At 34.5% G+C, this 14,126-nt stretch overlaps 1 protein-coding gene across 14 annotated transcripts in view; it reads left to right on the top strand.

Moving 5' to 3' along the window:
• The window catches only part of robo1 (roundabout, axon guidance receptor, homolog 1 (Drosophila)), a 545,238-nt gene that overhangs the window by 487,081 nt on the left and 44,031 nt on the right, over window positions 1-14,126 (top strand). For all 14 annotated transcript variants that reach the window (XM_073922742.1, XM_073922741.1, NM_001365167.1 and 11 more), the window contains 3 exon segments: window positions 1,065-1,186; window positions 8,701-8,872; window positions 12,748-12,951. In XM_073922742.1, coding sequence (XP_073778843.1) covers window positions 1,065-1,186; window positions 8,701-8,872; window positions 12,748-12,951 — 498 coding nt within the window.

Raw genomic sequence — 14,126 nt, 5'->3', positions numbered from 1 at the left:
ATCTAGAACGTGCTGACGTGAGATGTCTACTTTAGCCAATCAGAACAGTCAGTAGCATTCAGGTCCACACGGTTTATGAGAATAAAAGCCTTTGAGTATTTTACCAGACACATTTAACTGCTAGATGTTAGTCTGATAACGTTTCTATGTTCCTTCTCAATGCCGACTGTGTAAATAATTATCAATAAGATGCGTATGATAAGCCATTGTTTGTTTACCTTTAAACTCTTCCTTCAGTTGCTTGACGTGTCGTGTGGGCACGTAAAGCAGCCTGTGAGCACCAGCACACACACATATCATGTACATCTCGATGTGAAAGTGTTCCTCTACATGTTTTCATCGATGTTGTTCACAATACTGATCCATCCACAGAGTTTGTGATGTAGTCAAATGTTTACAAATACAAGCGCAGCCGTTTAAAACTCATTTCTGGTTATTGATGTCAGAATTTACCGGTATTTTGGATTGGATGTGTGAATGGTCTGTTACGGAAAAAATTCCATAACGTCCTCACCTGTGTGTACATCGCTTTTTTGAATTTACCGGTAAAGTCGTTCCGGAAATTTCCCTATATTTACCGGCATTACTGTGTGAAAGGGGCTAATTACCATAACTTTGTTAAGCGTTTAAATGTCACTTTAAGCTGTATAGAAGTGTCTTAAAAAATATCTAGTCAAATATTATTTTCTGTCATCATGGCAAAGATAAAATAAATCAGTTATTAGAGATGAGTTATTAAAACTATTATGATTAGAAATGTGTTGAACAAATGTTATTCACGTCGAATTGGGAAATAAATTAGAAATTAGTAATTTATGATTAACAATAAATATTATGGTGTCTAATTATGCAAAAATGCTATTATTGTGACTTTTTTCAATTCAATTATAAATAATTAAATTACAATTAAAATATAATTATACTTTTTCTTCTAAATTATGATAAATGTCGAATTTTTAAAAAATATATCAAATATGTATATTAGAATTTATCAGGCGTAATTATCCACAAATGCAGGTTGATATTGTAAGGTGTGTAGAATTTAATTTGTGTTTTCTTTTCAGCTCCCAGCGCTGCTCCCAGAGGCGTCACCGTAACAGGAAGTGGAGACAACGGCACAGCAGTCCTGGTCGCCTGGCAACCGCCGCCAGAGGAGGAGCAGAACGGCGTTGTGCAGGAGTACAAGGTAAAACCCAAACACAACAGACAAAGGGAACACGAAAAAACTCAGCTTAATGAAGTGCTGGAGTAAAAGAGGAAATAGGAAGAGAAAGAGAAAATATATTTACTTAGTTACACGCTCCATTCAGAATATGGTGTGCTTCTGAATGAATGAGGGGAGTTTAGCGGGTAAGTTAATGGGAGGATTTTCATTGAGGGGAATTTTGGTGTTGTGACTTGCTGCCACCTAGTGGTTCATAAAGGGCATTACTACAACCTCAGACGCGCTCATATTGGGAATATTTATATAATTACCAACATCTCTGTCTCCAGGGTTTCCGCGGGATCTTAAAAATTCTTGAAATGTCTTGCATCTTAAAAGCAAAATTTTAGGCCTTAAAACATTTTAAATCTACTTAAATGTTGTGTTGTAGGTCTTAAATCCTGTTTTAACTGGTCTTAATATTCATTTGTTCATGTATACAGTAGCTACCCAATCTGGCCATTAACACCCATACAATCCCCAACAATTCACCACAATAGAACTTTTCATTTAAAAGTAGCATTGAATTACTTTCCCGACAGTAACATTTGCTTAAAAGTTCTCCATTTATTTACGGCTGAGGATACTAACCTGATATTTTTTATTATTAAATTATTATTAATTTTGTATACTGACACAATTGACAGCTATTCCAGTTTGTTCTATTCTTATTAAAGGTTATAGGGTTTGAAATTCGATATATTTAAATAGTAATACAATGTTCAAGCTAATTATTATCATTGTTTTGTTAAATGTGTTAAATTGTAATCATTTTTTGACAGGTTAGAAATCTTTTCTAGCCGGGATATTTGAAAAACAAATTCTAGCCCTGTATAAGTCTAAAATTTTATTTATAATGGTCTTAAAAATGTCTAAAAAAAGGTGTTGGCAGTTCATTCCGCTGTGGAATGAATTATTAAATGAATGAAAGAAACACTGTCTTCCTCTCAGATTCAAAAATTGCTTTAGTGGCATCAATACAAATATATTGGCAAAGCATTTATAAAATTTACAATAAAAAGAACATTTACACTATATATAAAAACAGAGAAGCACGGTAAATAGTAGCAGTAAAAGCAATAATAGATCAGAATAAACTGTACATATAACAATCAACATTTTAGGATAAAACAATAATAATTATTTATAATAATCAGTATATTTACAATGATGCATTTATAACAATCTAGAAGTTTGTCTCTCTCTTTCCCTCAAATAAACAGTACAAACCATACATATGGATAAAAGAAATATAAATAATAATAAACAAACACATGTTTGGTTAGTTCCCTAGAGATGGGTTGCGGCTGGAAGGGCATCCGCTGCGTAAAAATGTGCTTGATAAATTGTCAGTTCATTCCGCTGTGGCGACCCTGGATTGATAAAGGGACTAAGCCGACAAGAAAATGAATGAATGAATGTTTGGTCAGGCGTCACAGTGGCGCAGTGGTTTGCATGATCGCCTCGCAGCAAGAAGGTCACTGGTTTAAGCCCCGGCTGGGTCAGTTGGCCTTTTTGTGTGGAGTTTGCATGTTTTCCCTGGCTTTGCGTGGTTTCCTCTGAGTGCTCCGGTTTTAGTCCAAAGACATGCGGTGCAGGTGAATTGTGTAGGCTAAATTGTCCACAGTGTATGTGTGTGAATGACTGTGTATGGATGTTTCTCTGTGATGGGTTGCAGCTGGAAGGGCATCCGCTGCGTAAAACATATGCTGGATAAGAAAGCGGTTCATTCCACTGTGGCAACCCCGGATTAATAAAAGTAATAAGCCGAAAAGAAAATGTATGAATGTAAATTTGGTCATATAAATGTAAATGTTGACACAATAAAGAAGTCAATTAGGCAATCTCTTTAATTTATGAAATCAAAATTAATAGAAAAATATATATAGCTTGCTGTATATGAAAAGATAAATACACATTTATAATTCAACAATTAAAGTCAACTATTAAAAATAAATAACACTAAAATAATAACGATAAATAGATATAAATGAAAAGTTACATTGTTAGATGCTACACTAATTTAAAGTAGCTCTTTTCTATGTGAATTTAAATGAAATACAAATACATTTTTATTTAATTTTAATTTAATTTATTTTATTTAAAATAATATTTTAGCTATTTATTCTTGTGCTATTCTGGTTTTGTTATTTGAGTACCGTTTATATATTTTATTTATGCTCTTAAATTATATATGCATATAATGTTATGAAGTATTTGTTTTCTTTCAAATATAATGCAGCAGGTTTTGCATTTTATTATTGTACACGGCATGCTTTTCCCCAACCAAATTGTTCCTTTATAAACATGCTGCGTTGCTTTTCTTCAGATTATTATGTCTGAGGATTATCATTTTTACTGGCACTGTGGGTCTTTTAGCATTTGCTTTGTATTTGTAGTCATCCTCAAACTAGCAAATATAATTCCAGCAACAATTTCCCAGCTCCTCTCCATTCTTTCTCCTTATTTATTCTCCTTTTCATGTCCAAACAAGATAACAGAGCCCATCTCGTACGCTCTTCCTCTCAGGCGCTCAGCTTTTAATGGCTTTGTGGTGTTTCAGCAGTTAGTTTGTATGCTGCGGCTGACGGGAAGAGCCGCTCAGTCCCAGTTGATTTCCCAGGTAAATGTTTTCAGGCAGTAGCAGGGAAAGCCACTGAGTAATTTCATGCTTGTTAAATTGGGCGGAGGAAGATTTTTGGCTAATCACTTTTCTAGTAACCTTTTCTTTTCCTGCCACATTGTGCCTCAGGAAAACTTCAGGATCCTCTGAAGACCCTCACTTTCTAATGACAACACACAGTTTTTTTTATTTCTCCAAAGCCTTTAGGAATGTCTTAATTTGGTTAAAGTTCCCCTGAAACCATATTTGAAAAAAATCTTAGTATTAATTTTAGTGTTAAAGACTTTGTACAGACAGACACACACACACACACACACACACACACACACACACACACACACACACAAAAGTAAATTATTCACATCACTTTGTTTAAAATCAGAGTTGTTTTTTGTTGTTACACATGCACACGCACAGACAAACACACAGACCAACACACACAGACAAACACACACAGACAAACACACGCAGAAACACACACTCAGACATAAATAGATAGACCACTCACAGACTCGCACGCACACACACACAAACACAAATGCACACGCAGACAAATGCACAGATATACACTCACACACACACACAGGCAAACACAGATACACACCCACAAGCACAGCCACAAACACAGACACACCTACACACACACACACACACACACACACACACACACAAAAGTAAATTATTCACATCACTTTGTTGAAAATCAGAGTTGTTTTTTTGTTGTTACACATTCACACGCACAGACAAACACACAGATACACACGCAAACAGACACACACACAGACAAACACACACAGAAACACAATCAGAAACACACACTCAGACACAAATACATAGACCACTCACAGACTCGCACACACGCACATGCAGACAAATGCACAGATATACACTCACACGCAAACACAGATACACACACACAAGCACAGCCACAAACACAGACACACCTACACACACACACACACACACACACACACACACACACACACACAAGTAAACTATTCACATCACTTTGTTGAAAATCAGAGTTGTTTTTTGTTGTTACACATTCACACGCACAGACAAACACACAGATACACACGCAAACAAACACACACACAGACAAACACACACAGAAACACACACTCAGACAGAAATACATAGACCACTCACAGACTCGCACACACGCACATGCAGACAAATGCACAGATATACACTCACACGCAAACACAGATACACACACACAAGCACAGCCACAAACACAGACACACCTACACACACACACACACACACACACAAGTAAACTATTCACATCACTTTGTTGAAAATCAGAGTTGTTTTTTGTTGTTACACATTCACACGCACAGACAAACACACAGATACACACGCAAACAAACACACACACAGACAAACACACACTCAGACACAAATACATAGACCACTCACAGACTCGCACACACGCACATGCAGACAAATGCACAGATATACACTCACACACACACACACAGGCAAACACAGATACACACACACAAGCACAGACACACCTACACACACACACACACAAAAATAAATTATTCCCATCACTTTGTTCAAAATCAGAGTTGTTTTTTGGTTTTTGTTGAACATAGAAGAAAATATTTAGAAAAATGTTGAAATCTGTAACTGTCCATAGTAGGAAAAGCAAAAACTATGGAAGTCAATGGTTACAGGTTTCGACATTTGTCAAAATGTCTTCTAAAAATAATAATAATTTTTAAAAAAATCTGGTTAAGGGTGAGTAAATTTTCATTTTTATATGGCTTTGGACAAAAGCATCTGCTAATTGTAAATATCTTCTAAACGCACATTCTTTCACTGTTTAGGAACATATTAGCTTTTAGATATCTCTAAGACTAACATACTGATACAAAAATGTTTATGCAACATTCTTAATGAAATCCCTTGACCTCAGAAATATTTCCCCCCTTATAGATACCCCTAAGTCAAACTATTTAAGGACTTGCATGCACACCAGCACTGTCTTTTAACTTTGGCCAAAAAAGAGGTGCTTGGAAAGCTCTTTTCTTCTCCTGGCGTGCTTCTGTGGAGTCAGTGTAGACGTGTGTGCTGGAAGTCAGGTGATCAGAGAGGGGCTTATATGACGTTTGGCCCCAGTGAACGGCTTTCCTGCTGGGCCTGTGATTGTGTCAGGGTGAGGGGTCGCTGATCTCGGGCTCCGCACTCTCACTTTGACGCTCATTTGGACGCACGGCTGACTGAGCTTCCCGAGAGGAGGAAACAGAGCAGGGTTCACTGCGCCCAATCAAAACAAAGAGAACTGCATCTCCTGCTCAGGGAAAACAGACCTCTGACATGAGGACGGAGACGCTGGACGTCCACCGCTGATAGGGAGTGTTGATGGAGTTGCTGAATCTTGTTTTCATGACATCTTTCGACTTCACTGCTACATGATAGCTTGTGAATTCGTGCAGGAGGGGTGACGGGAGATGTACAGATGGATTTACAAACCAGCTTTGAAGAAATAATTTGAGGGCAATTGTACATTATTTATTTACACAAACACACACAAACATCTGATGCTTTTATAATGGTCTTTAAAGGATGTTGATCAAAACACTACTCTATTTAACCATTTAAAAGTAGTTTTTTGACGCAAATGATAACAACATTACTATTACTAATATTAATTACTCCTAGTTTTTTTGTTATCGTTTTTATATTATTGTTAGACAACACTTTGCATTAAATTTATGCTTATATAAAAATTATTTTGTCTAAATATTTGTATTAATTCTTTAATGTGCTTTTGTTATTTGTGTTAATGTTTTTAATTCTAAATGTTATTATTGCTGTTTTAATAATAATAATGCTAATTGCAATAACAATAATAATATTATTAATAATATAATTTGAACACACTTCACACTTGTCGGAGTGTATGCTTGCCATATAATATATGTTAGTGTTATTAATATTATTATAAATATTATTGCTGTTAATAATAATAATGCTATTAATAATAATATAATTTGAACACACTTGTCGGAGTGTATGCTTGCCATATAATATATGTTAGTGTTATTAATATTATTATAAATATTATTGCTGTTAATAATAATAATGCTATTAATAATAATATAATTTGAACACACTTGTCGGAGTGTATGCTTGCCATATAATATATGTTAGTGTTATTAATATTATTATAAATATTATTGCTGTTAATAAAAATAATGCTATTATTAATAATATAATTTTAACACACTTGTCGGAGTGTATGCTTGCCATATAATATATGTTAGTGTTATTAATATTATTATAAATATTATTGCTGTTTATAATAATAATGCTATTAATAATAATATAATTTGAACACACTTGTCGGAGTGTATGCTTGCCATATAATATATGTTAGTGTTATTAATATTATTATAAATATTATTGCTGTTAATAAAAATAATGCTATTATTAATAATATAATTTTAACACACTTGTCGGAGTGTATGCTTGCCATATAATATATGTTAGTGTTATTAATATTATTATAAATATTATTGCTGTTTATAATAATAATGCTATTAATAATAATATAATTTGAACACACTTGTCGGAGTGTATGCTTGCCATATAATATATGTTAGTGTTATTAATATTATTATAAATATTATTGCTGTTTATAATAATAATGCTATTAATAATAAATGATTTGAACACACTTGTAGGATTTTATGCTTGCTATATTATATATGTTAGTGTTATTAATATTATTATAAATATTATTGCTGTTTATAATAATAATGCTATTAATAATAATAAAATGATTTGAACACGCTTGTCGTAGTGTATGCTTCCAATGTTATTTTTGTTATTATAAATATTATTGCTGTTAATAATAATAATAATAATAGTAGAGCTAATATTAATAATTTGAATACACTTGTTGGAGTGTATGCTTGCTATATTATATGTGTTAGTGTTATTAATATTATTAAAAATATTATTATTGCTTGTAATAACATAATAATGCTAATAATAATATGATTTGAGCACACTTGTCGGAGTGTATGCTCTCTATGTTATTTGTGTTATTATCAATATTATAATTATTATTATTGCTGTTAAAATAATATTAATAATAACAATAGCGCTAATAATATGATTTGAACACACTTGTCAGAGTGTATGCTTGCTATATTATATGTGTTAGTGTTATTAATATTATTATAAATATTATTGCTGTTAATAATAATAATAAAAGTGCTAATAATAAGGATTTGAAAACACTTGTCAGAGTGTATGTTTGCTATATTTTATGTGTTAGTGTTGTTAATATTATAAATATTATTATTGCTGTTAATAATAAATTTTAAGATAATAACAACAATGCTAGTAATAATAATAATTGGAACACACTTATCGGAGTGTATGCTTCCTATGTTATCTGTGTTAGTATTATTAATATTATTATTGGGATTGTTATTAATAATAATAATGCTAATTATAATAACAATAATAATATGATTTAAATACACTTTTTGGTGTGTATGCTTTCTGTGATGTTAACAATATTTTCTGCTTTAATGCTTAACATTTTAAAATAAAATAATTTAATGCACTTATAAATAGTATTATTTTTTAAAGGTTTGTATGGGCTCTATATGATTTCTATACATTTATTAATGTAATTTGCTTATATTAAAGTCATTTATCTTGTTTTAAAATGTGGTAAAAAATAATAGTAAAGAATGCTAAGGCTTTTTTCAGACTATTAGGTGGGTAATGTATGCTAGTATCACTTTAAAAGGCTTACTCTTTCCCCAACCGACTTGTTATCCAGCATAAATAATGTTTTATTATCTGCTAACCGCTCGTCATGTTTTCTTTGATCCTCCCTCAGATCTGGTGTCTTGGTAATGAAAGCCGATACCACATCAACCGCACAGTGGATGGTTCTACACACTCGGTGTTGATTCCTGGTCTGGTGGCAGGAGTCACATACAGGCTAGAGGTGGCAGCAGGCACTGGGGCCGGACCCGGGGTCAAGAGCGACCCTACGTCCTTCCAGCTTGGTGAGTCTGATTAACAGAGACCGCTGACCCTGTCTGACTGCTGTTATTCAATGCCAGTACACTGACCTCCACTAATACTGAGACACTTGGAAGAAATGTGGAGGAAAAAAAATAACTGATGCGTTTTTAATGGTCTTTTAAGGATGAAGATCTAATAGACGTCTACAAATAACCCAAAACTAGACTAATCATCAAATAGACAGATTACGAAGTGTGTATTTGATGGCATTATGTCTAGTTTTGGGCTATTCTTATATGTCTAATTGATTTTCACAGACAGCCCAAATTTAGCCTGGTTTTAGCCAAGACTTCTAAGTTTAGACGTCTTTTAGACATCTATTAAATGTCTACTATACATAAAAAAGATCCTTGCTGAGATCCCTTGAAGTATAGGCTTATAATTAGAAAAGAAATTTGAATAAAGGTTTTTAAGCCATATTAACAGCACTAAGGTGTTTTCTACACAGCCATACTTTTGCTTAATATTAGCCAATCTCAGGGTACTTTATTTCCAGGACAACACAATATGAATGGTTGATATTGCTGTTAACAGGTTACAGAAATCCAACAAACACATTCCAGCTTCAAGGCCTTTCTATCACCCTTTTGGAAAGGTTTGTGATAATGCATTTTGTTTGAGCCTTGGCTTTGAAACACTTGTGAATGGCATGGTTGTAACTTGCCTTGTGGTTACACACTGAAAAGTATGTAATTTACAAAAACAACCTTATCAGAGTCATCGAGAATACAGGAGACGTCATATGTAGTGCAGTTTTACAAAGCCTTTAATCGTCCTCAGAGTGGATTTCTCCATGAATCTCCAGCTTTGACTTGTTCAGCCTGCAGTCATCGGTGGCGGTGGTTAAACTGAGCTGAATGGAGGTGATTGTGAGTGTTGTGCCAGTGGATAACAGACCATCCGGTTATGCAGATCTGCTTTTAATAAGATGCCAATCACGCTGCTGGCAGAGGGAAGTTTACAGTGAATAAAAAAATTACATAGTATTTCGAAATCCTGCTGCCTTACGAAAAACTGATTACAAACTTTGATTTAAAGTGATGCCATTCTCAAATTTAGAGCAAGATTTTTAATAGTTATAAGGACCAGAATTGTATCAATCGCCAATTGACCACTAACATTTTCTATTATTAATTCTAGCAATGCTTGACATTGCAGTCTATTTTATTGTAATTCTCAAATTGTGCAGGGATCTTTTGAAATATGTAATGATACACAACACTTATTTCTTCACATGAGCAGCAGTGTCTTTTGTTAAAATGATTATGATTGTATTATATAATAATTATTACTGTGCAAAGATTAATCGCATCCAAAAATCAAAAGTTTGTATTAACATAATATATGTGGATGTTCTGGGCAGCGCGGTGGCGTAGTGGGTAGTGCTGTCGCCTCACAGCAAGAAGATCGCTGGTTCAAGCCCCGGCTGGTTCAGTTGGCATTTCTGTTTGGAGTTTGCATCTTGTGTCCAAAGACTTGTGCTATAGGTGAATTGGGTAATCTAAATTGTCCGTAGTGAGTGAGTGTGAATGAGTGTGTATGGTTGATTCCCGGTCATGGGTTGCAGCTGGAAGGGCATCCGCTGCATAAAAAAATAAGCTGGATAAGTTGGCGGTTCATTCGGCTGTGGTGACCCCAGAATAATAAAGTGACTAAGCCGAAAAGAAAATGGACGTGGATGTTCTGTGTATATTTATTGCATATATAAAGATACACATATATTTGAGAAATTATTTATTTATATTTAGATATAATGATACAAATGATATCTACATTTTAATATCTGTAAATATTTAGTTTTAATAGTTTTGTCTTTATGTATGAGTGTGTATTACATATTCATAATAAATATGTTTAATACACAGATATATATTATGTAAAAACTTGTATTTTGGATGCGATTAATGGCAATTAATCTTTGCCCAGCAATGATAATAATATAATATTATATTCAAATAATTATAATAGTGTTTCCCAGTGTCGGGTTGCGGCTGGAAGGGCATCCGCTGCGGTTCATTCCGCTGTGGCAACCCCAGATTAACAAAGTGACTAAACCCAAACTGAATGAATAATAATAATTATAATTATGTTATATTAAAGTAATAATAGAATAACACACAATAATAATTAACTAACCATATTAGTTTTGTAATAATTTGTTAATATTAAGGATTATTATTAATATTTCTATTGTTATTGTTTCAATTAAATGGATCAATTTTCTTTTGTTTGTTGCTTAAATAAACAAACAATAATATAAAGCAGCACAAATGTTTACAGCAACGTTAAAAATAAGACATGTTCCTTGACCACTAAAACAAAATCATACGACACTAAAGAATAGAGCAATTTTGGAAATCTTGCTTTGCGTCACAGGCATATATGACATTTTATAATAAAAAAAACAATATTTCATAGTAAATCAATATTACATTGAAATATATTCAAAATATTTCGTAAGAGATCAATCAATCAAAAAAATAAATGCAGCAAATGTAATAACATCTTACTGACCTCACACCTTGCACTGGTGTAGTGGCTATTTCTTTTGAATCAGTATTAGCTATTGAATTTCAGGTCATACTAATAGTTTTTCCACCCTGAATGGTGTTTGTAAGTACGTGACTGAACTGTAACCTCGGCTGCAGATTTTCAGGCAGGGGTTTTACAGAAGTGCAGTCAGTGTGAGATGAATGAAAGGATACAGCGACTGATGTTGAATTCTCCTCCGTGTGTTTCTGTGACCGCTGGAAGCAGAGGATGCTGCTCTCTGAAGCGTTTGTCACACCGTGGGCTTTCTTGCATCTCTGCATCCTCCACACCGGTGCTGTTCAGGCCTCTCAGCGGAGCCACAGTCACATCCAAAACAATAGACAAGCACACACACACACACACACACACCGCAGCTTCAGGAGAACCTGAAGAACTGACACAAATACTGAACACGGTGGAAAAGATGAAAGCGACGCCCACATGAAACCGAGAGAGAGGAAAAGAGTGAAGTCAAGAGAATGATGTTTCTTTCGGGGCTCTTTAATGTGAAAAATAAAAGCCTTGCTGGTTGCAGTTCTTGCAGACTGCGTCTTGTCATTCATAATTCATATTTTGCATAATATATATATAAAAAAGCCCAGAACTGCTTGTTATTGCTTTGGATTCAAACTCTAACCTTGCTTTATGACATCAGTAAGTGGGAAAATTATTTGCGTTATCAAAAACGCCTGGATGAAACTAGAATTTGATCACTTTTGTAGAAGTATGGTTGGTTGCGGGTTATAATTATAAACATTATTTTAAATGATAATAATTGTCTTTTTAATGCATTGCCTCTGGAAATAATTTATTATTTCTATTGTTTATTTATACAGGTAATATAACCTCAAATATTTAAGAGCCCCTATTATACATTTTAAAAGATCATATTTTGGTTTTAGGGGTCTCTAACAACAGGCATTACATTATTATATATATATATATATATATATATATATATATATATATATATATATATATATATATATATATATATAATATGTTATTATATTATTATTATACTGTTAATACATTATATTTTAATAATAATGTGTAAAAGCTTGTTTGATCTTTTTTGTTGACTTGCAAATGAGCATATTACTCTTTTTAACAAGCATACTTTATCTTTGAATTACATTAATTTACTTACATTAATGTACCATTATATTATATTTATTAACTATATTTTATTTAATATGTTGATATACTTGTCACACTAAATTGGGATTACAGACTATTACCTTTCAAAATCATCAGCAGTAATGGTTGCACCAGCGCTGTGGTTGTCATCAGAAGTCATGTTCTCCTTGTGTGTTTTTTTCAGACTCTTCTGGCCGTGTTCTCCCGCCGCCGCTGGACGACGATAACACCATTTCCCAGCAGATCTCAGACGTGGTGCGTCAGCCGGCTTTCATCGCGGGCATCGGCGCCGCCTGCTGGATCATCCTGATGGTGTTCAGCATCTGGCTATACCGCCACCGCAAGAAGAGGAACGGCCTCAGCAGCAGCTACGCCGGCATCCGCAAAGGTCAGTTCACACTCAGGCTTTTCTTTTAACAGTGGTTAAACAGCAAGAAGGTCGCTGGTTCAAGTCCCGCTGGCCCAGTTGCCATTTCTGTGTGGAGTTTGCATGTTCTCCGCCTGTTGGTGTGGGTTTCCTAATTGTGCTCTGGTTTCCCCCAGAGTCCAAAGACATGTGCTATAGGGCATTTACTGCGTAAAACATAGTGAAAGTAGTTAGCGGTTCATTCCGCTGTAGTGAAGCACATCTTTTGGTTGAGTAAGCTGTCGTCTAAACAGCCTCTTAGTTTATGTGCAAGTCCAGATCAGACATCGACTGAATTACCAAAAAAACACAGACATTTGGAGCAAAATAGTGGCCTGTTCCGGTGTCTATTCACTCGATTGGTGCACCTCTAACAAATAATAATTTAAAAGCAGCTAAAATATAACATCAGTAGCAGGTTAGTCACCCCAACCTAGTAATTATGAGTGTGTGAGCTTTCATTAAAGAGGCGTCGCAGAAATACACAAGTGATCTTTTAATGCAGAGTGTATGTGTTAGTCAGAGGCAGATGTCTGAGCGCTTCTTTCTTTCAGTGTTTCTGCTTCAGTGTTTGGCCTTGAGCTGCGCAGCTGCTGTTTTTTTGCTCTGTAATCTCAGGTTTAATCCCAAACATCAGGCTCTTGAATGAAAGCCAGGACGCCAAGACTTCAGGTTTTGCTCCCGTCTAAAAGAGATAGGTCTGATCTCATCGCTGCTGTGGAACTTATTTATCCAAAAAGCGTTTTTGTTTGTTTCTTTTTTTTTCCTCCAATGTGTGTCTCAAGGACATGAAGCTAATGGAATGTTTATTGGCAGGAATCTAAAGGAGAAGATCGGAGCTATTCATTAGCGTTAGCATTCACAGACTCCCAAGGCTAGGCCGCATTCAGGTTAATTGAAGAGCACAAAACATCCCAAAATGAATATGTCCGTTTCTCAAGGTTGAGAGCGCTTGAATTCATTTGGCTGGATGACTCGACAACATCTCGTTTCAACAGTCTGACAGGCCGCTTTTATCAATGGACTTGTATGAAAGATAGCTTGCGCAACATAGATATAATTTTCAAGGCTCGGCATTAAGGATTACGTGTGGATTTATGGGCTTTTATGGCTTGCAATGTTGTCTCGTCCAGTCATCTCCTACTTTAATCTATAGT

Source organism: Danio rerio, chromosome 15 (genome assembly GCF_049306965.1).
Source record: "Danio rerio strain Tuebingen ecotype United States chromosome 15, GRCz12tu, whole genome shotgun sequence".
Taxonomy (NCBI): Eukaryota; Metazoa; Chordata; class Actinopteri; order Cypriniformes; family Danionidae; genus Danio; species Danio rerio.
Note: the sequence above shows the minus strand (reverse complement) of the source record. Positions and strands in the feature narration are given on the sequence as shown.